This window comes from Leptodactylus fuscus, chromosome 11, assembly GCF_031893055.1.
Source record: "Leptodactylus fuscus isolate aLepFus1 chromosome 11, aLepFus1.hap2, whole genome shotgun sequence".
NCBI classification, from domain to species: domain Eukaryota; kingdom Metazoa; phylum Chordata; class Amphibia; order Anura; family Leptodactylidae; genus Leptodactylus; species Leptodactylus fuscus.
In genome coordinates, this window is record NC_134275.1 from 49,018,892 (window position 1) to 49,043,738 (window position 24,847).

Consider the following 24,847-nt stretch of genomic DNA (forward strand, 5'->3'; position numbering starts at 1 on the left):
CTTATACTCCCCTCTTATACTCCTCTCTTATACTCCCCTCTTATACTCCCCTCTTATACTCATCTCTTATACTCCCCTCTTAAACTCCTCTCTTATACTCCCCTCTTATACTCCTTTTCTTATACTCCCCTCTTATACTCCTTCTCTTATACTCCTCTCTTACACATCTCTCTTATACTCCTCTCTTATACTCCCCTCTTATACTCCTCTCTTATACTCCTTTCTTATACTCCCCTCTTATACTCCTGTCTCATACCCCCCTCTTATACTCCCCTCTTATACTCTCCTCATATACTCTCCTCTTATACTCCCCTCTTATACTCCTCTCTTATACTCCCCTCTTATACTCCTCTCTTATACCCCCTATTATACTCCCCTCTTATAATCTCCTCATATACTCTCCTCTTATACTCCCCTCTTATACTCCTCTCTTATACTCCTCTCTTATACTTCTCTCTTATACTCCCCTCTTATACTCCTCTCTTATACTCCCCTCTTATACTCCTCTCTTATACTCCTTATACTCCTCTCTTATACTCTCCTCTTATACTCCCCTCTTATACTCCTCTCTTATACTCCTCTCCTATACTCCTCTCTTATACTTCTTCTCTTATATTCCTTATACTCCTCTCTTATACTCCCCTCTTATACTCCCCTCTTATACTCCCTCTCTTATACTCCCCTATTATACTCCTCTCTTATACTCCTCTTATACTCCCCTCTTATAGTCCTCTTATACTCCCCTATTATACTCCTCTTATAGTCCTCTTATACTCCCCTGTTATACTCCTCTCTATACTCCCCTCTTATACTCCCCTCTTATACTCCCCTCTTATACTCCTCTCTTATACTCCTCTCTTATACATCTCTCTTATACTCCGCTCTTATACTCCCCTCTTATACTCCTCTCTTATACTCCCCTCTTATACTCCCCTCTTATACTCCTCTCTTATACTCCCCTCTTATACTCCCCTCTTATACTCCCCTCTTATACTCCTCTCTTATACTCCTTATACTCCTCTCTTATACTCCCCTCTTATACTCCTCTCTTATACTACTCTCTTATACTCCTTCTCTTATACTCCTTATACTCCTCTCTAATACTCCTCTCTTATACTCCCCTCTTATACTCCTCTCTTATACTCCCTATTATACTCCTCTCTTATACTCCCCTCTTATACTCCCCTCTTATACTCCCCTCTTATACTCCTTCTCTTATACTCCTCTCTTATACTCCTCTCTTATACATCTCTCTTATACTCCCCTCTTATACTCCTTCTCTTATACTCCTCTCTTATACATCTCTCTTATACTCCCCTCTTATACTCCCTCTTATACTCCCCTCTTATACTCCTCTCTTATACTCCTCTCTTATACTCCCCTCTTATACTCCTCTCTTATACTCCCCTATTAAACTCCTCTCTTATACTCCCCTCTTATACTCCCCTCTTATACTCCTTCTCTTATACTCCTCTCTTATACTCCTCTCTTATACATCTCTCTTATACTCCCCTCTTATACTCCTTCTCTTATACTCCTCTCTTATACATCTCTCTTATACTCCCCTCTTATACTCCTCTCTTATTCTCCTCTCTTATACTCCTTCTCTTATACTCCTTATACTCCTCTCTAATACTCCTCTCTTATACTCCCCTCTTATACTCCTCTCTTATACTCCCCTATTATACTCCTCTCTTATACTCCTCTTATACTCCCCTCTTATAGTCCTCTTATACTCCCCTATTAAACTCCTCTCTTATACTCCTCTCTTATACATCCCTCTTATACTCCGCTCTTATACTCCCCTCTTATACTCCCCTCTTATACTCCCCTCTTATACTCCTCTCTTATACTCCCCTCTTATACTCCTCTCTTATACTCCTCTCTTATACTCCTTCTCTTATACTCCTTATACTCCTCTCTAATACTCCTCTCTTATACTCCCCTCTTATACTCCTCTCTTATACTCTCCTCTTATACTCCCCTCTTATACTCCCCTCTTATACTCCCCTCTTATACTCCTCTCTTATACTCCTTCTCTTATACTCCTTATACTCCTCTCTTATATTCCTCTATTATACTCCCCTCTTATACCCCTCTCTTATACTCCTCTCTTATACTCCCCTCTTATACTCCCCTCTTATACTCCTCTCTTATACTCCCCTCTTATACTCCTTCTCTTATACTCCCCTCTTTTTCTCCTCTCTTATACTCCCGTTTTATACTCCTCTCTTATACTCCTTCTCTTATACTCCTCTCTTATACATATCTCTTATACTCCGCTCTTATACTCCTCTCTTATACTCCTCTCTTATACTCCTCTCTTATACTCCCCTCTTATACTTCCCTCTTATACTCCCCTCTTATACTCCTCTCTTATACTCCCCTCTTATACTCCTCTCTTATACTCCCCTCTTATACTCTTCTCTTATTCTCCCCTCTTATACTCCTCTCTTATACCCCCCTCTTATACTCCTCTCTTATACTCCCCTCTTATACTCCCCTCTTATACTCCTCTCTTATACCCCCCTCTTATACTCCTCTCTTATACTCCCCTCTTATACTCCCCTCTTATACTCCTCTCTTATACTCCCCTCTTATACTCCCCTCTTATACTCCTCTCTTATACTCCTCTCTTATAGTCCTCTTATACTCCCCTATTATACTCCTCTCATACTCCCCTCTTATACTCCCCTCTTATACTCCCCTCTTATACTCCTTCTCTTATACTCCTCTCTTATACTCCTCTCTTATACATCTCTCTTATACTCCCCTCTTATACTCCTTCTCTTATACTCCTCTCTTATACATCTCTCTTATACTCCCCTCTTATACTCCCCTCTTATACTCCCCTCTTATACTCCTCTCTTATACTCCTCTCTTATACTCCCCTCTTATACTCCTCTCTTATACTCCTCTCTTATACTCCTTATACTCCTCTCTAATACTCCTCTCTTATACTCCCCTCTTATACTCCTCTCTTATACTCTCCTCTTATACTCCCCTCTTATACTCCCCTCTTATACTCCCCTCTTATACTCCTTCTCTTATACTCCTCTCTTATACATCTCTCTTATACTCCCCTCTTATACTCCTCTCTTATACTCCTCTCTTATACTCCTTCTCTTATAACTCCTTATACTCCTCTCTAATACTCCTCTCTTATACTCCCCTCTTATACTCCTCTCTTATACTCCCCTATTATACTCCTCTCTTATACTCCTCTTATACTCCCCTCTTATAGTCCTCTTATACTCCCCTATTAAACTCCTCTCTTATACTCCTCTCTTATACATCCCTCTTATACTCCGCTCTTATACTCCCCTCTTATACTCCCCTCTTATACTCCCCTCTTATACTCCTCTCTTATACTCCCCTCTTATACTCCTCTCTTATACTCCTCTCTTATACTCCTTCTCTATACTCCTTATACTCCTCTCTAATACTCCTCTCTTATACTCCCCTCTTATACTCCTCTCTTATACTCTCCTCTTATACTCCCCTCTTATACTCCCCTCTTATACTCCCCTCTTATACTCCTCTCTTATACTCCTTCTCTTATACTCCTTATACTCCTCTCTTATATTCCTCTATTATACTCCCCTCTTATACCCCTCTCTTATACTCCTCTCTTATACTCCCCTCTTATACTCCCCTCTTATACTCCTCTCTTATACTCCCCTCTTATACTCCTTCTCTTATACTCCCCTCTTTTTCTCCTCTCTTATACTCCCGTTTTATACTCCTCTCTTATACTCCTTCTCTTATACTCCTCTCTTATACATATCTCTTATACTCCGCTCTTATACTCCTCTCTTATACTCCTCTCTTATACTCCTCTCTTATACTCCCCTCTTATACTTCCCTCTTATACTCCCCTCTTATACTCCTCTCTTATACTCCCCTCTTATACTCCTCTCTTATACTCCCCTCTTATACTCTTCTCTTATTCTCCCCTCTTATACTCCTCTCTTATACCCCCCCTCTTATACTCCTCTCTTATACTCCCCTCTTATACTCCCCTCTTATACTCCTCTCTTATACCCCCCTCTTATACTCCTCTCTTATACTCCCCTCTTATACTCCCCTCTTATACTCCTCTCTTATACTCCCCTCTTATACTCCCCTCTTATACTCCTCTCTTATACTCCTCTCTTATAGTCCTCTTATACTCCCCTATTATACTCCTCTCATACTCCCCTCTTATACTCCCCTCTTATACTCCCCTCTTATACTCCTTCTCTTATACTCCTCTCTTATACTCCTCTCTTATACATCTCTCTTATACTCCCCTCTTATACTCCTTCTCTTATACTCCTCTCTTATACATCTCTCTTATACTCCCCTCTTATACTCCCCTCTTATACTCCCCTCTTATACTCCTCTCTTATACTCCTCTCTTATACTCCCCTCTTATACTCCTCTCTTATACTCCTCTCTTATACTCCTTATACTCCTCTCTTATACTCCCCTCTTATACTCCTCTCTTATACTCCTTCTCTTATACTCCTTATACTCCTCTCTAATACTCCTCTCTTATACTCCCCTCTTATACTCCCCTCTTATACTCCTCTCTTATACTCCCCTATTATACTCCTCTCTTATACTCCTCTTATACTCCCCTCTTATAGTCCTCTTATACTCCCCTATTAAACTCCTCTCTTATACTCCTCTCTTATACTCCGCTCTTAAACTCCCCTCTTATACTCCTTCTCTTATACTCCTCTCTTATACATCCCTCTTATACTCCGCTCTTATACTCCCCTCTTATACTCCCCTCTTATACTCCCCTCTTATACTCCCCTCTTATACTCCTCTCTTATACTCCTCTCTTATACTCCTTCTCTTATACTCCTTATACTCCTCTCTAATACTCCTCTCTTATACTCCCCTCTTATACTCCTCTCTTATACTCCTTCTCTTATACTCCTTATACTCCTCTCTTATATTCCTCTATTATACTCCCCTCTTATACCCCTCTCTTATACTCCTCTCTTATACTCCCCTCTTATACTCCCCTCTTATACTCCTCTCTTATACTCCCCTCTTATACTCCTTCTCTTATACTCCCCTCTTTTTCTCCTCTCTTATACTCCCCTCTTATACTCCTCTCTTATACTCCTTCTCTTATACTCCTCTCTTATACATATCTCTTATACTCCGCTCTTATACTCCTCTCTTATACTCCTCTCTTATACTCCTCTCTTATACTCCCCTCTTATACTTCCCTCTTATACTCCCCTCTTATACTCCCCTCTTATACTCCTCTCTTATACTCCCCTCTTATACTCCTCTCTTATACTCCTCTCTTATACTCCTCTCTTATACTCCTTCTCTTATACTCCTTATACTCCTCTCTAATACTCCTCTCTTATACTCCCCTCTTATACTCCTCTCTTATACTCCCCTCTCATACTCCCCTCTTATGCTCCTCTCTTATACTCCCCTCTCATACACCTCTCTTATACTCCCCTCTTATACTCCTCTCTTATACTCCCCTCTTATACTCCTCTCTTATACTCCTTCTCTTATACTCCCCTCTTATATTCCTTCTCTTATACTCCTTATACTCCTCTCTTATACTCCCCTCTTATACTCCTCTCTTATACTCCCCTCTTATACTCCTTCTCTTATACTCCCCTCTTTTTCTCCTCTCTTATACTCCCCTCTTATACTCCTCTCTTATACTCCCCTCTTATACTCCTCTCTTATACTCACCTCTTATACTCCTTCTCTTATACTCCCCTCTTATACATATGTCTTATACTCCGCTCTTATACTCCTCTCTTATACTCCTCTCTTATACCCCCCTCTTATACTCCTCTCTTATACTCCCCTCTTATACTCCCCTCTTATACTCCCCTCTTATACTCCTCTCTTATACCCCCCTCTTATACTCCTCTCTTATACTCCCCTCTTATACTCCCCTCTTATACTCCTCTCTTATACTCCCCTCTTATACTCCCCTCTTATACTCCCCTCTTATACTCCTCTCTTATAGTCCTCTTATACTCCCCTATTATACTCCTCTCTTATACTCCCCTCTTATACTCCCCTCTTATACTCCCCTCTTATACTCCCCTCTTATACTCCTCTCTTATACTCCCCTCTTATACTCTTCTCTTATTCTCCCCTCTTATACTCCCCTCTTATACTCTTCTCTTATTCTCCCCTCTTATACTCCTCTCTTATACCCCCCTCTTATACTCCTCTCTTATACTCCCCTCTTATACTCCCCTCTTATACTCCTCTCTTATACCCCCCTCTTATACTCCTCTCTTATACTCCCCTCTTATACTCCCCTCTTATACTCCTCTCTTATACCCCCCTCTTATACTCCTCTCTTATACTCCTCTCTTATACTCCCCTCTTATACTCCTCTCTTATACTCCTCTCTTATAGTCCTCTTATACTCCCCTATTATACTCCTCTCTTATACTCCCCTCTTATACTCCCCTCTTATACTCCTCTCTTATACTCCTCTCTTATACTCCTCTCTTATACTCCCCTCTTATACTCCTCTCTTATACTCCTCTCTTATAGTCCTCTTATACTCCCCTATTATACTCCCCTCTTATACTCCTCTCTTATACTCCCCTCTTATACTCCTCTCTTATACTCCTCTCTTATACTCCTCTCTTATACTCCCCTCTTATACTCCCCTCTTATACTCCTCTCTTATACTCCCCTCTTATACTCTTCTCTTATTCTCTCCTCTATATACTCCCCTCTTATACTCCCCTCTTATACTCTTCTCTTCTATTGCTCTTGTCCACTACATAACGGTGATTCTGGTGAATTTCAATGTCGCTCATATCAAAAATTTGTCGCTTGTACAAAGATCTTGAACATGGTGGAGAATTGAAGCAGCAAGTCTATAAGAAATACATCAATATACAGTGATTGGGATTTGTTTTTGACATTTCTTTGTGCCCGTCACTTAGTGAAGTAAATGGGTTTTTTTTTCCATGAATTAACAGGATCCCGATTTCCCACAATACGTCCTATTCTGGCTCAAATCGGAATTTTCCTTCACACCCTGCAGTGTCATCCTGGATATGAAGGAACCCTCCTTAGCATTGCTGCCATCATCACTCTTAAAGGGGCACATCCATCTCAAACACTTGTTTTTCAACCTCCTGACTGCCCCTGACTTTGTTCTAATCCCTTTAATCAGTTTATCACACAGTGCAAGTGTAATGTAAGCCCAATATACAGTATACTGTAATACAACCTAAGCCCCTACAGCCAAGTCCATGACCAGCGGCCTCATCTGCCTGTCTATGCTTGGGAAAGTGGCCAAATACTTCTGGTGTGTGTCCGCGCACCTTACACGGGGATACAATATGTGCAGCCGGGATGCATTGCATCATATTATGCATTGCACAACAATCTGACATTGGTAGAAATGAGAGCCCTTGTGTGCCCGTGCGGATGTGCTACGAGCCCCCCATATGTGCTAATCTCTGGACTGGGAACAAAAGGCGGACATGGAGTAAGATGAATATCAGCACATGGATTGTTCTTGACACAAGTCCAAAAGCTACAGCAACACTTGTGTCTGCACCGAGGAGGTTTCACAGGCTCTGCTGTAATCGCATTGCAAATATGTAACAGTGACATCATCATCCCACCCACGGGAGTCAGAGGCGAGCACCATGCAAGGGAGTGGGGGCTATACAGATATAAGGGGGCTATACAGCTATAAGGGGGCTACACAGATATAAGGAGGCTATACAGATATAAGGGGGAGGCTACATAGCTATAAGGGGGCTACACAGATATAAGGGGGCTACACAGATATAAGGGGGAGGCTACATAGCTATAAGGGGGCTACACAGATATAAGGGGGCTACACAGATATAAGGGGGGGGGGGGCGCCTACACAGATATAAGGGGAGGCTACATAGATATAAGGGGGCTATACAGATATACCGTAAGATGGGCTACATAGATGTAAGGGGGCCTATGCAGATATAAGGGGGGCTACATAGATATAAGGGGGACTATACAGATATAAGGGGGGCTACATAGATATAAGGGGGGCTATACAGTTATAGGAGGGCTACATAGATATAAGGGAATCTACATAGATATAAGGGAGGCTACTCACCCTCGGACCATAAAACAATCTATACAATAAATACATAAATAAACAAAAATGGATAACAATTATTATTTATTTAGTTATTTATTATTATTTATTTATTTATTTTTTATACCTTTCATTTTTCTTTCACAAAACAAATACAACCATATAAATTATAAGTGAATTTTTTTTTCTGAGGTTTTGAAAAATTTAAAACCAAGGAAACAAAAATATCAGAATAATTAAAGAAAAAATAGATGAAATACCAAAAATATAAAATCTAGATTTTTTCTTTTTTTACATTTTCCAGGACACAATTGTCTGGTTGCTTAATGGGTTAATAAGACTAATTTCAGTTTTTATACAGGCAGCCATATTTTGGAGTTTAAGGGGTTAAGGGGGTACTCCAGCCGTTATTGTCACCTGCTCCATAGGACTATGGTTTCACTGCTGTGAATATTTGGTGGAGAGCATTGGACTCCCTCATATCCTCAGTCACTAGAGGACCCCCAATATATTTCAGGTTTATCTCATTCCCCTATATACTAGTGGTCGGAGTACCACTTTACAGCAACAGGAAGGAAACCAGTGTACGGTATGCCAAGAGAGTCCTGGTGTCCATGTGGCCAGTATATGGTGGTGTAAAGCTATAGGTAGCCGTATGATATAGGGCGAACAAATACTAAAATCTTCAGGTTTTCCATGTTTGGAGCCCCTTTCCAATCACCTCCAGACATCACATCCAACGTCTCGGTATATACTGTGACGTCTATATACAATGCGACATATAGAAGATAAGTTGTATCCCCCCACCATCAGGCTCTAGGATAACAGCAGAGCAGTCGCCCCAAATCCCATATCGATAAATGGATACCCCACACAATAGAGGGGCGCTCACTTACCATAGGAGGAAGCCGGAGACCAGGTCACCCCAAATATCTGACGAAAACAGTCACACATGTTTGTGCTTTTCCTTCCCCTATGTGGGACAGTTCCCCAGTTGCTGTATATCCCAGCGCAGACTCACCAGCGGGCACCACGTAAGCCGGGGTGCACACACAGAATGGCATATAACCCCTGTAGATTAGCACAGCGGCCCCGTCAGCAGTTCAGAAAAGCTGCTCACAAACATCCACCATTGTCCAGCCCGGGCCGGGGGTAATGAAGCAAAGACAAAATCCCTTTATGGGGTGAGGGAGAAGGGCCAGGCATCTGGGCAAAAGTGCCGAGCTAGTCTATCCAGCGCGGATCACTGGTCATATGTGGGGACAGGTCAGGGGTGGCAGACACGTCTATGGGAAGAGGTGCACAGATTGGGGGCAGGTAAACCACACAGCGTCCAGGGATGGGGTACAATGTCTCACTGTACCTGTGAGGTGCGGAGATTTTATAATAAATATTCCGGGTGTCCAGATCCTAGATCTTCACAGGGGGAGGCTCAGAGCGATAGGAGCCCAACTGATCATAACAACGGGGTCCCTTATAACCAGGGGTGCACCCAAGAACTTTATCTGGGGGGAGGGAATCAGGTGTTAGCGGGAAGGGGCGATGGGCGTGGGGGGTCATTTGGGGGTGTGGCCATTTTGCAGGAGGGATGTCAGTATATGATGTCAATGTATAGGGGCGCACTAGGTATGCTGCAAATATTATTGCCATTAAGCCCATTATTAGATGCCCCTAATGTACAGCAGGTGAGTCACAAAGCTTTGCCAAACTTAGAACAGACCACACCCATACTGGGTAGTCAGATCCCACAGGTAGTCAGACATGGCGGACACAAAACACTGAGGACTTGGGTGAATATTAGTCTATGGAAGTGCCCGGGAAAAGAAGAAGGTTGTACATTATAGGAATACTAGCATCTGCCCGCGACTTCGTCTGTGGGTTGGAGTTGGCACTGAGCCGCTGAAATTTAGGCATTCGCTGTTGGTTATGATCCGCCGTGTGCTGCCATGTCCACTCCTGCGCGCCCCTGTCCCATTTGCTCCTCGCCTGTCCCACGGGCTCTTTACCTACCAGCTGCTCCTGGCTCCCCGCAGCTGCCCTCGTCCCCGCACCCCTGACCCCCCTCCCTCCCACGGCACGCCGGGTCAAACTCCCCACCCCCTTTTTCCTGAAGACCCCCCCTCCTATAGCCCCCACCTGTCGGGCACCCCCCCCCCCCACCTTTAGTAGGGCCCCCTCCGCAAAATCCCCTAACTCCCCTGCCGTCACATGCACTGTCCCACTGCCAAATGACACAGCGTACTCAGCAGAGCTAAGCTAGAGGGTCGGGAAGGCGCAAGACCAGTAAGTTGAGTGCAGCGTCGGGGACTATCGCGGGCTGCCGAGGACTTCCGGCGCTGCGGCCTAGGCTACAGCTGCAAAGTGGTGACGTCGCAGAAGATGTTGTGTACGTCGGCAATGTGCGCATGCTCCTGCAAATACAGTGTAGTTGCTGTGGCAGGCCGGGCGGTGTCGCGGATCTCGATTGCTCTGGTGTTCGGCAAAGATGCCGCTTCCAAAGCGTGGAAGAGGTAGGCCACTGGAGTAACCATAACGTGAGCGGGGAAGTGTGTAAATGTTAGTGCCTGGGGTTAGGGGCTACCCCGGAGGCAGCAATAGGGAGTTTGTGGCTTGCTATGCTAAGAAGTGTGTGGGATTACAGACCTGCTGCTATGAGTTCTGGTTTTCTGCGGCTCCTGGCAAGAATGTATGTCCGTGATTGTGACGAAAAGTAGCCTATCTTTCAATCCTGCCTATGAACTATGTTTGTGGAAAATTTCACGCGAATCAGTTGAGCGGTTTTTGTGTGATTGAGGAACAAACATCCAAACACACAAACTTTCATCATTAGTAGGATAATATTAGTAGGATAATCCCATGGTGCTCTATACTTTATATTGCTTGTAGTTTCAGGGAATCCTTCACGTCTGTGCAACCCGATCACATGGGCTGGATTGTGCACCCCTGGACCCCCTCACTGCCGGGCCCGCGCACTCCTGGACTGTGATTCAGCTATTTAGATTTTTTACTATTTTCACCATTTCAGGTAAATATTTTTATGGTTTTGGCATCAGCGAAATCTGATTATTTTTCTTTGTGTATTTTAGATGCAGTTTTAGGGATTTACATAATTTTTTTATTTTCAAATATTTCAAAAACTTGTCCCATTTTTCACTTTCTTCTTGTCCCTCCGTCCCTAACACCATAGACTGTAATCTGTTATCTCTATACAAGTGTGACAGGTCTGATATATAAAGCAGTGATGACCCAACACTAATATGTCAGGTGTCAGGAAGGGGTTAATACTTACCGTTACCTATTGGACTGATCCATAAAGGAAAGACGGTGGCCCCTGCGTGCGGGAATATTTGAGGGCATACTGAGGACTGTTGGTAGATATGAAGAGGGAGGACCATCTGGATGATCTGTTTACATACAAGGCAGCCAATATGGCCGACACTGACAGGCACCTGACAGCTACTTCCTGTTACTAAAGGATCGGCAATGTGGAAGAGGCCATGAAGGCTGACATATCTGTATGATCTCCGCCGCTCTAGAGTAACCCACAAGGATTAAGGAGTCTCTAATTATAACGGCACAAACACTGAACAACATTGGATCACAAGCTGGAAAAAGAAATAAAGTTGATGTAATAGAGTAAATCCTTTTTCTCATCGCAGCCGACCCGTCACAAACCTTATATGGTTGGGATGGGGCCTGTATGCGTAGAGGTAATCTATAGGCACGGACTGCAGCGGGAGCCCTATAAATCCTGGACCCATCACTGCCCCTCCCCCACAGTGCCGGGCTCCGAGCTATTCTTTCACCATGTACTGGAATGTGCTGCTAAACTTGTGCATTAGGCTCCCACCCTGCAACACAAATGGTTATTCTTAGACTGATTGCAACGCGCTGTAACGGTTATTTCAGGACAGACTTGGCAGTACAGGAGATATCTACATATAAGATACAGCATTGCTGCAGAAGTTTCACCAATTGCACAAGGTTAAGGGGATAGTGTCACTCCTTAGGGAGAGACCACCATACAGTGGTGTGGAGACCTACAAGCCATTTGCACTCCACTGTGAGGGATCATGGGAAGAATATGCAAATCTGTCTCCCATGATGTTAATATAGGGAGACAGTGCCTCAGTCATGCAGCCCACTAGGGGGCGCTCCCTTTAACATCATGCAGCAAAGGCCTCTGGGAAGGTCGGGTGCATGACTGAGGCGCTTTCTCCCTATATTAACATAATGGAAGACAGATTTGCATATTCCTCCAATTGCACAAGTTCAGATAACTCGGCCTCTGTACACGGCCTCAGATTTTCCAGCACCAGATCTTGACATTTTTGCTGCAGATTTCACCATAATCATTGCTTAAGGTGACTGCGGGAACCGTATCTGCGCTGCAGGTATCTGATGAGTTTTCTGCTATTGCAATTCCATATATAATCTGATATTCTATTCCAATACCTATAGCATATACCTTCTGTGTGTAGGGGTGCAACTAGAAGCCAGCAGACCCTAATCTATCATATTGCCCCCACCTACCACTTATGACAATGAAGTCTTCTTAGGGGACAGAGGTGTATTGTGGCCCCCAAACACTGCAGGACCTGAGGACAACTTTGCAACAGGTGGTTATTAAAAGTTTTTTTGCAGTTGGGGGAGGAGGAAGAGGAGACTGGGGGAGGAGGAGTCTGAAGGAGGAGACCAAAGGAGGAGGAGACCGAAGAAGGAGGAGGAGACTGAAGGTGGAGGAGACCGAAGGAGGAGGAGATGACCGAAGGAGGAGGAGTCCGGTGGAGGAGTCTGAAGGAGGAGACCAAAGGAGGAGGAAACCAAAGGAGGAGGAGACTGAAGGAGAGGAGGAGACCGAAGGAGAAGGACATGACTGCAGGACCTGACTATACAGCCCTGTTCACATAAACAGCCTTCCCACGTCTGCCAGAGCCAAAGCTGCTGCTTGTACAAACTCCATATTTCTAATGTGCCCCCCAATCACAGGCTCACTGCACCCCCGATACACTGCGCCCCCGACATGGCAGCCTAACAGTATATGTTAAAGTCATTGACAGCCAATACATGTGCAATATAGACCGTAATATAGAAACGATTCACATGTAATACAATAATTATATTATAAAGGAAATTACACACAAAAAATTAAACTAAGAAACTATTTTTTATTAAATAGAATAAATGAATCTGTATCTGGAATCTCCATCATATACGTGTCACATCGATGACATCACTGCTGACAGATCATGCTTATAATGACGGATCGCCTCCGCTGGGCCTCAGCTGATTACACGCTGGGATCTTAAGAGCTGGAGGTAAAACGCCCGATTTATGTCATAACTGCCCAGTGCTAATATATATATATATACGGTATATATAGATACACGCTGTCCAACTATGAATGTAATCATATCCAGGGTAGTCACTGACTATGGTAATCCCGGTCCAATGAATCCGCCTGATCCAAAGTACGTCTCAGCATAATAACGTGGTCGGACCTCACAAATCTTCAGCTCTGCGGATAAAGTCAGAAACAAAACATAAGCCGTAAGCGGCTCCAGGGAATCCCGTCTGATGTGAACACCGGCGTATAAACCAGCCGCACACTTACCATCCTGCAGGGCCGCAGAGCTTCACATCTTGCCTCAATACCAAGACCTTGTCACTGGTGTGAACATCGACCAGACTGGACATCATCTTCATCTGTCTGGCTGAGAGGTGGTAAAGACGTTATACAAGTCTGAACCTCACAAAAAGGTCTCAGATATTTAGAAGGGTTTTCTGGTCTCACCTGACGTAGACCGCGCCATCCAGCAATGACCTGCACTGGACCCATGTCATCCCTGAAGCCCATCACTGGACTCAATAGGCGACTGGGTAGGTCAATGGTGCAGAACCAGAACCTGTAAGGACCAACCCAACCAGCTGCAGGGACTAGTCAGGGGCCGATGTACATCATTGCTAAAGTGTCATAACAGGATACGATTTACTAAGGAGCTGTGTCTTGGACAGCCGGGCCTAGAATAGGCAAGTACACTTTATTTTATTATTTTATTCTTAACTAAATTGTCTAGGGTCAGAAGCACCTGCCCATATACATGAGAAGAGATGGCTGACCCCAGGTATATAGCCACGTCTGTCAGAAGAGACCCGGAGATACGTGGCATCATAGTATTATCATCTCACACACATAGACACGCACTAAGGCAACTGTATGGGGCTTTTATCAGCCATATCCAGCATTCTCTTGCCGGCCAGCAGTGTAAAGACCCCAATTCTTGTCTGCACCCTCGTCACCTCCCTGCAAGGTCAAGCTCACAAGATGGTAATTAAGATGCAAGAGAAGATTCTGCGTGGGCTACACAATGGCTGGCACAAGTCACTCACCTCCATCCCTTGGGGCGACTCCAGGCTCACATGGGGTCCTCTTCATGCAGCCTCGGCCTTTTATGTCACAGCCATGGAGAAGACGGGACTATAAAGGAGACAGAAAACGGGGAACGTCTTGTAATACACCAGGAAGAACAATGAGAGGACAGAAGTGGGCGCATCAGATCTCCTTATACCTAAGACCTGACACATAGGATATAGGGGATCTGCTACATCCCATCAGATACGACGCTCCAATGGGCCCTCACAAGGGGGGTTGGTCATGAAATGTGCAGATGGATGGGGGCCCCACTGATCACTAAAACAGGGGCCCCAAGTCTAGTGTGGAGCCTACACAATAAAAGTTATGAAACTGTGAAGCTAAGACACAGATGGGTAAAGGTTACTAGGTACAGAACCCGAAATCCCAGCCCCAAATGGGCATGGAGCTGGTATATAGGACTCAGACCTTCAAATTAGTCTTGTATTTCCAGGAGGTATAACAGAGGAACAAAACCGCACAAAGGAAAGACAATCTAATATATGGATATTTATTTAAGGGAATCCAAGTATCTTCTAAAAAAGTCAGGAAAGAGGAAATGTCTTCTATAAAAGCAAGACAAGAAGCGGTATAAAGGAACAGGAGGGGTAATAATAGGAGAAGGAGTAGTAAGAGTAGTAGTAGTATTAGCAGGACTAGGAATAGGAGTATTAGTGGTAGTAGTAATAGTACTAGTAGTAATAGGAGTAGTATTAGTAGTAGGAGGAATAGGAGTAGTATTAGTAGTAGGAGGAATAGGAGTAGTATTAGGAGTAGAAGGAATAGGAGTAGTATTAGGAGTAGAAGAAATAGGAGTAGTATTAGGAGTAGGAGGAATAGGAGTAGTATTAGGAGTAGGAGGAATAGGAGAAGTATTAGGAGTAGGAGGAATAGGAGAAGTATTAGGAGTAGAAGGAATAAGAGTAGCATTAGGAGTAGAAGGAATAGGAGTAGTATTAGGAGTAGGAGGAATAGGAGTAGTATTAGGTTAGAAGGAATAGGAGTAGTATTAGGAATAGGAGTAGTAGTAGTAGAAGGAATAAGAGTAGTATTAGGAGTAGAAGGAATAGGAGTAGTATTAGGAGTAGAAGAAATAGGAGTAGTATTAGTAGTAGGAGGAATAGGAGTAGTATTAGGAGTAGGAGGAATAGGAGAAGTATTAGGAGTAGGAGGAATAGGAGTAGTATTAGGAGTAGAAGGAATAGGAGTAGTATTAGGAATAGGAGTAGTAGTAGTAGAAGGAATAAGAGTAGTATTAGGAGTAGAAGGAATAGGAGTAGTATTAGTAGTAGGAGGAATAGGAGTAGTATTAGGAATAGGAGGAATAGGAGTAGTATTAGGAGTAGAAGAAATAGGAGTAGTATTAGTAGTAGGAGGAATAGGAGTAGTATTAGGAGTAGGAGTAATAGGAGAAGTATTAGGAGTAGGAGGAATAGGAGTAGTATTAGGAGTAGGAGGAATAGGAGAAGTATTAGGAGTAGAAGGAATAGGAGTAGTATTAGGAGTAGAAGGAATAGGAGTAGTATTAGTAGTAGGAGGAATAGGAGTAGTATTAGGAGTAGGAGGAATAGTAGTATTAGGAGTAGGAGGAATAGGAGAAGTATTAGGAGTAGAAGGAATAAGAGTAGCATTAGGAGTAGAAGGAATAGGAGTAGTATTAGGAGTAGGAGGAATAGGAGTAGTATTAGGAGTAGAAGGAATAGGAGTAGTAGTAGTAGAAGGAATAAGAGTAGTATTAGGAGTAGAAGGAATAGGAGTAGTATTAGGAGTAGAAGGAATAGGAGTAGTATTAGTAGTAGGAGGAATAGGAGTAGTATTAGGAATAGGAGGAATAGGAGAAGTATTAGGAGTAGGAGGAATAGGAGTAGTATTAGGAGTAGGAGGAATAGGAGAAGTATTAGGAGTAGAAGGAATAAGAGTAGCATTAGGAGTAGAAGGAATAGGAGTAGTATTAGGAGTAGGAGAAATAGGAGTAGTATTAGGAGTAGAAGGAATAGGAGTAGTATTAGGAATAGGAGTAGTATTAGTAGTAGAAGGAATAAGAGTAGTATTAGGAGTAGGAGGAATAGGAGTAGTATTAGGAGTAGGAGGAATAGGAGTAGTATTAGGAGTAGGAGGAATAGGAATAGTAGCAGTAGGGATAGGAGTAGGAGGAGTATTAGTAGTAATAGTATGAGTACTAGTAGTGGTAGTATTAGTAGGAGTATTAATAGGAGGAGGAATAGGAGTGGTATTAGGAGTAGGAGTAGGAATAGGAGTAGTATTAGGAGGAATAGGAGTAGTATTAGTAGTAGAAGGAATAAGAGTAGTATTAGGAGTAGGAGGAATAGGAGTAGTATTAGTAGTAGGAGGAATAGGAGTAGTATTATTAGTAGTAGGGATAGGAGTAGTATTAGTAGTAATAGTATGAGTACTAGTAGTGATAGTATTAGTAGTAGCAGGAGGAGTATTAGTAGTAGGAGGAATAGGAGTGGTATTAGGAGTAGAAGTAGTAGTTCCTCTATTCTATACCAAGGTTTACAACTCATTATCCCTTCTTTACAATAGTAGCAGATGAGTGATGTATCTAACCTCCTGCACACTTAGATACCTCATAGCCTTCCATTGTGAATATGTATGAGGAGAATCCTTCCAATGTACAGATGTGAACAGTGGTCAACAAGGATACATGAATCTAGTGAAACCCTCTGGCTGTATATATTAGACCTATAATAAGCCCAGCCATGTTTACACATTAATGAGGTCCTTGCACTATATTTAGTGGTGCAGGTATCAGGAAGGGGGTGCATTACTACTGGCTGCAGGATATCCTCTTCACCGAGCTGCAGATATCACTGACCTGGACACATAAACAACCCTGTATACTAAAGAGAATGACAAATGTAAGTTCCTGCAGATCTATAGTTGTGTTGTGCGATGGTCTGAGCAGTCGGAGTATTGTATAACCATAGCCCTGTGGACGCTGTTCAGACTGTGCTGCTGCCTTCCTTTGGAGGTTGGAGATAGGCCTGGGTGACTATGCAATGTGGGGTTAAAATTACATGAAAACACCTTCACTTTGCTGGGATTGTACAAGGCAGCAATCTTTTCCACAACCTGGGGTGTACATTAAGGAATGATTGGCCTATGGAAGGTTAATATATGTAGCAGAAGTGCAGTGTGAATGGAGTCCTAGTAGCGCACACATATTCTTCCATCACAGTGACATCATGTGTGCACTGACTAATCAGGGGTCACTGGGTGGGGAAAGGGGGGTGCAGTAACAACAGAAATGTGCCAAAACCATTCCTATAAATATTGTAAACAAACACTGGACAGAAGGGTAACAGGGGACAAGACGCTGGAATTCGGGGTCACGTGGCACAAATGACAAGGGGCTATCAACAGCCGAGATCTCAGGAATTCAGTGTGGGCTCTGTGAAGGGCAGAGTAGGCAGCCGGGTACAAATGTACAAGTGTGCAGGGCAGGATTGTGCAAGGCTCAGCAAGAAGCAAAGTGACCGCTGCAAAACCACAACATCTACTGGCATTACAGACCGGGGCTGGGTATATGTATATAGTGATCTACTGGCATTACAGACTGGAGCCAGATATATGTATATAGTAATCTACTGGCATTACAGACCAGGGCCGGATATATGTATATAGTGATCTACTGGCATTACAGACCGGAGCCAGATATATGTATATAGTGATCTACTGGCATTACAGACCGGGGCCGGATATATGTATATAGTAATCTACTGGCATTACAGACCGGGGCCGGATATATGTATATAGTAATCTACTGGCATTACAGACCGGAGCCAGATATATGTATATAGTGATCTACTGGCATTACAGACCGGGGCTGGGTATATGTATATAGTGATCTACTGGCATTACAGACCAGGGCCGGATATATGTATATAGTAATCTACTGGCATTACAGACTGGAGCCAGATATATGTATATAGTGATCTACTGGCATTACAGACCAGGGCCGGATATATGTATATAGTAATCTACTGGCATTACAGACCGGAGCCAGATATATGTATATAGTGTTCTACTGGCATTACAGACCGGAGCCAGATATATGTATATAGTGATCTACTGGCATTACAGACCGGAGCCAGATATATGTATATAGTGTTCTACTGGCATTACAGACCGGAGCCAGATATATGTATATAGTGATCTACTGGCATTACAGACCAGGGCCGGATATATGTATATAGTAATCTACTGGCATTACAGACCAGGGCCGGATATATGTATATAGTAATCTACTGGCATTACAGACCGGAGCCAGTTATATGTATATAGTAATCTACTGGCATTACAGACCGGAGCCAGATATATGTATATAGTGATCTACTGGCATTACAGACCGGGGCTGGGTATATGTATATAGTGATCTACTGGCATTACAGACCAGGGCCGGATATATGTATATAGTAATCTACTGGCATTACAGACCGGAGCCAGATATATGTATATAGTAATCTACTGGCATTACAGACCGGAGCCAGATATATGTATATAGTGTTCTACTGGCATTACAGACCAGGGCCAGATATATGTATATAGTGATCTACTGGCATTACAGACCAGGGCCAGATATATGTATACAGTAATCTACTGGCTGGTGCACCAGCGACCCCAAGTCACACAAAAACTATAATCGCACACTGCTCAGTTTCCTTGCCAGTAGTGGTGACGACGACATTCCCTAGGAGGTGATTGTGGGATTTCACTTACACTAGTTGCTGGGTGACATGGCAATTTTTGGTCATGTGACAGATATGTCCCCTCCATGGATTCAGACAAAAGAAGCATCTGTGTATTTAATCATACAGGCCCAATATGAGGACATGGACCCTAAATTTGTTCCCACTGCTAGATCTGTGAAAAATCGGAATACTGGCCCTAACATGACCAAGATAAGTAAGATGGAACCCTTGAGAGATTCTTCAAAATGAATAAGATACCTAAGATGGCGCTGTAGGAGATTCAGAGCGTCTCCATTACAAGTCATAGAAGCTTTACATGTAGACTGTGTGATATGATACTTCTATGTGTCTGTAGGACATGATGTGATACTTCTATGTATCTGTAGGACACGATGTGATACTTCTATGTATCTGTAGGACATGATGTGATACTTCTATGTATCTGTAGGACATGATGTGATACTTCTATGTATCTGTAGGACACGATGTGATACTTCTATGTATCTGTAGGACATGATGTGATACTTCTATGTATCTGTAGGACACGATGTGATACTTCTATGTATCTGTAGGACATGATATGATACTTCTATGTATCTGTAGGACACGATGTGATACTTCTATGTGTCTGTAGGACACAATGTGATACTTCTATGTATCTGTAGGACATGATATGATACTTCTATGTATCTGTAGGACACAATGTGATACTTCTATGTATCTGTAGGACATGATATGATACTTCTATGTATCTGTAGGACACGATGTGATACTTCTATGTATCTGTAGGACACGATGTGATACTTCTATGTATCTGTAGGACATGATATGATACTTCTATGTATCTGTTGGACACGATGTGATACTTCTATGTATCTGTAGGACACAATGTGTTACTTCTATGTATCTGTAGGACACGATGTGATACTTCTATGTATCTGTAGGACACGATGTGATACTTCTATGTATCTGTAGGACATGATGTGATACTTCTATGTGTCTGTAGGACATGATATGATACTTCTATGTATCTGTAGGACACAATGTGATACTTCTATGTATCTGTAGGACATGATATGATACTTCTATGTATCTGTAGGACACGATGTGATACTTCTATGTATCTGTAGGACACGATGTGATACTTCCATGCATCTGTATGACATAATGTGATACTTCTACGTATCTGTAGGACACGATGTGATACTTCTATGTATCTGTAGGACATGATATGATACTTCTATGTATCTGTAGGACACGATGTGATACTTCTATGTATCTGTAGGACATGATATGATACTTCTATGTATCTGTAGGACATGATATGATACTTCTATGTATCTGTAGGACACGATGTGATACTTCTATGTATCTGTAGGACATGATATGATACTTCTATGTATCTGTATGACAGGATATGATACTTCTATGTATCTTTAGGACACGATGTGATACTTCTATGTATCTGTAGGACACGATGTGATACTTCTATGTATCTGTAGGACACGATGTGATACTTCTATGTATCTGTAGGACACAATGTGATACTTCTATGTATCTGTAGGACACAATGTGATACTTCTATGTATCTGTAGGACATGATATGATACTTCTATGTATCTGTATGACAGGATATGATACTTCTATGTATCTGTAGGACACGATGTGATACTTCTATGTATCTGTAGGACACGATATGATACTTCTATGTATCTGTAGGACATGATATGATACTTCTATGCATCTGTATGACACGATACGATACTTCTATGTATCTGTAGGACACGATATGATACTTCTATGTATGTGTATTACATGATGTGATACTTCTATGTATGTGTAGGACATGATATGATACTTCTATGCATATGTATGACATAATGTGATACTTCTATGTATCTGTAGGACCTCGAGGTAATCTGTACATTAACTGTATGACAGTGCTGCCACCTAGTGGTCATGTATACACAGTGTAGAAGCAAACATATACATTACATGAACGTAAACCCACCCTCACAGCCATGTCATGTGTTTAGGGACCAACTAAAAACTCCTCTGATGCCTCGCAGGGAGGGTTCAAGCATGTAGGATTTTACCGCATGTTCAGCTAACACGTGTATGGTAACCTGTAAAATACATTCCCATGAGGTGATAATGTGGCAGAAGAGAACTGGATATTACCATGACAGCTCAGCCCCAAGTGAATGGGCTGGACTATAATACCAAGCACAGTCACTATTCAGCGTATGATGAGGCCACACAGCTCACGTGTTCTCCTCCAACAGCTGATCAGTAAGGGTGCTGGGTCAGGATGCAGAACCCCCACCAATCACAATACGTATAGGGCATCAATATTGTATTCCTGACACTTTATATAAAGCAAAGCCTCACCCGGCACAGACTGTCTTGAGGTGACATAATGAAGGAACGTATCTCCAGGAGAATGTCTGAACTCCTTCATACGGAATCCACCAGTAACACCGAGAATCAATCTGGTCCATAAAGATGTCTACAAGAAAACGTGACATATATCACACCACACTGTATCACAGAGGGATGTCCTGCTGATAAATCTGTTTTATGTTTTGTGCTCCCATGCAGGTCTATGTGTTTCCATGGTAACAGACTACAGCCCAATCTTATGTAGTCACACTCATATCCAAAACTGCCCCTAAATCTACTAAATGTTCTCCTGCATTCGTTACATGATCAGAATCCGCCTGGATAGAGGGGTGGGCGGGGGGAGGCAGGAAGAGAGGAAGCAAGGGGGGGGGGAGGACTCAGGGGCTTTCTGTATAAGTCCTGTTACATAGGAGACTATACCGCTCTATATAAGGGCTCCTGCACACACAGGCACAATGTCGCTCCCTGCAGGCAGTTCAGTCTCAGTGACTGCTCTGATATCCAGGGGGCATTTCTCAGGGGTCTGGGATCAGCCAGAGGACACCAGTAGCACAGCTTTTCTGGGGGCTCAGGACTTCTTGGGGGGGGGGGTCAGGGCTCTTCAGGGGGCTCAGGACTTCTTGAGGGCTCAGGACTTCTTGGGGGAGGGGGTCAGGACTCTTGAGGGGCTCAGGACTTCTTGAGGGGGGGAGGCAGGACTCTTTAGGGGCTCAGTGCTTCTTGGGGGGAGGGGGTCAGGACTTCTCAGGGGGCTCAGGGCTTCTTGGGGGAGGGGGTCAGGACTCTTTAGGGGCTCAGGGCTTCTTGGGGGGAGGGGGTCAGGACTCTTCAGGGGCTCAGGACTTCTTGAGGGGGGGCAGGACTCTTTAGGGGCTCAGTGCTTCTTGGGGGGAGGGGGTCAGGACTTCTCAGGGGGCTCAGGACTTCTTGGGGGGAGGGGGGTCAGGACTCTTCAGGGGGCTCAGAGCTTCTTGAGGGGCGGGCAGGACTCTTTAGGGGCTCAGGACTTCTTGGGGGGAGGGGGGTCAGGACTCTTCAGGGGCTCAGGGCTTCTTGGGGGGAGGGGGGTCAGGACTCTTCAGGGGCTCAGGGCTTCTTGGGGGGGTCACAACACTTTTGGGTGGTTCAGGACATTTTGGCAGTCTTGTGGCTGTTCTCAGATCCAGTATTAATACCCTCCGCCCCCCTGAGACTGCCCCTGCCTGACCCTCAGACTAACCCCTCACTATCCTACATTTGCCCCTTGTCCTCAGCACCTGCCCGGTTCCCGTTCATCACCTCAGTGCCGGCGGGCATTCCCCGACTCCTCCTCCTTCTGCCTCTATGCCCTGAGGGTTCAGCTCCTCACAAGACTTCTTCTTCTTCTTCACCTTCTTCATCTTCATCATCTTCTTCTTCTTCTTCTCGTCCTTGTCATCTTTTACATCGCGCACGAGTCCCGCCCCGTTCTCTGCGACTGACAAGAGCCGCCACCAATAGGAAGCCAGGCCTAGCCGTGACGTCAGGAAAATCTGTGCAGCTGCTGCACCTGTCCCTGCCCATCACTGAGCACGCCCAATGCGTCAACACCTACTGCGCACGCTCTGCATTCCTGCCGCCGCTGTGGTCCAGCACGCATGCGCACCTGCTCTATATTTGTCCTGCACGGTCCCAGACTGGTGGTTGTTGGTCGCAGCTATAAATAGATTCTGAGAATTAGGAGAGGCCGCCATGATGTGCCCAACCCTCCTCACAGCACTACAAGGCCTATATGTAGAGGGCCACATAACATGCGCCAACATTCACCTCACCAAACCGTCATATGTGTGCGTGAAGTGCCTGTCTATGAGGTGGAGATGGGGCCAATGTACCAAAATGAGGCCTCTGGAGAACCCCCAGAACTCCCTCTAAAAGGGACTAGCCATGACTTAAAGGGGTTGTTCATGAAAAACGCTCCAGCTCAGGCCTGTTTACTTCAGTGTAGCCTGCAGTACCAGACATGACCTGTGAATGGTGGTGGCGCTGGTTCTGGAGGATAGCGGCCATGTTTAGTCAATCCCCTAGTTCACATCTTCACCTAAGTCTCCATCACAGTCATCATAGGAAATAGAGCTGTATGGAGGACATTGTCCCCCCCCTCCCCACCACCACCGTGAAAGGCCGGACACCCCCTTCATGGTCAGTCTGAAGTGGGCAGCTCCAGGCGACGGTGTCATGTGCACCGAAGCTTTATGTCTCATTCACACCAGACAGTTCCTTGCCCATTGAGGTGAATGGATCTAAGAAAAAAAAAAGGCTACACCACAGACCCATAAAAAGCACAGCTACGAGTCGTCTGGTCGTGTAGATATGGCCTTAGACGGTTCCCTCTTCCTTAGGCCTCATGAACACAACTGTCATTTCTATGCTCAATTGTGGATCCAAAATTACAGATAAAAGTACAATCTGATTCACTTCTATGGACCCCGACACGTGACTGCAGCCGTGTGTTTGCCATAGGCATTGATCACAGATTATGACGCATGTCCTATATTGCGGCAGAGAGCAGTGTAGGGGATCATATAAGATATAACATCAGCGATTGCAGATGGTGTGTGGACGTGTTTTGATGTAGATTGCGGATCAGTATTTTCAGGCAGTAAATCCACTATGGTCGCGTGCGCGAAGCCTAAGGCTATAAAAACGTACTAGAAAAATGGTTGTTTTACCTCCGTAGAGCGTCAAGAAACAGAGAAACATGGCAGCTAAAAACGTGGACTTGTGAAGGGTCTATTGAAATTAATGGAGGGAAATGTATTAAAGGGGTTGTCCGGGTTTATTATTTTTATGGCCTCTCCTCAGGATAAGTCATAAATACTGTACATAATTAGTAGGGGACCAACACCAGGCCTTCGGACCGACCAACTGTAAGGAGCCACTTCCAGCACCCGTCCAGTGCACAATACGAAGCCACAGAGAGCTCAGTCTATACAGCGCTTTCTGCTTCCAGCCCTTAGGATAGGCCATAAAAAGATAAACCCGGACAACCCTTTTAAGACTGCTGTGTCCTACACCAGTTGTAATAAAGTACCCGACTGATGCGAGACGCACCTGAATTATCAAGACATTACGGCCTCTCCGTAATTCAGATGCCTGCCCATGTGTGGGATGGAGATCTGTAAAAGGTGTCTTCATAAAGGAAGCCTGGCGCGGTGCTGGACCTGTCGTATAATGAACACCACCACCATTGACTTATATTGGGGA

The 24,847-nt window shown here is 44.0% G+C and overlaps 1 protein-coding gene and 1 long non-coding RNA gene across 4 annotated transcripts in view; both read right to left on the bottom strand.

Annotated features, from left to right (window-relative positions):
- PRX (periaxin) overlaps positions 1-9,207 on the bottom strand; it is a 58,714-nt gene extending 49,507 nt beyond the window's left edge. The window contains exon 1 of the mRNA XM_075259924.1: positions 8,992-9,207. Within this exon, the coding sequence (XP_075116025.1) occupies positions 8,992-9,049 (58 nt within the window). The 5' untranslated portion in view covers positions 9,050-9,207. The remainder of the gene's footprint in view (positions 1-8,991) is intronic.
- Positions 9,208-13,290: 4,083 nt separating this feature from the next.
- On the bottom strand, positions 13,291-23,085 carry LOC142184365 (uncharacterized). Of its 3 annotated transcripts, none has more exons than XR_012711821.1 (5): positions 22,904-23,085; positions 21,614-21,731; positions 14,486-14,573; positions 13,710-13,805; positions 13,291-13,613 (listed from the first exon to the last, which is right to left on the bottom strand). It is a non-coding gene; the product is annotated as an uncharacterized LOC142184365 (long non-coding RNA). The 3 variants fall into 3 exon arrangements; XR_012711820.1 differs by having other exon boundaries at positions 13,710-13,809; XR_012711819.1 differs by having other exon boundaries at positions 13,710-14,573.
- Between the last annotated feature and the right edge of the window lie 1,762 nt (positions 23,086-24,847).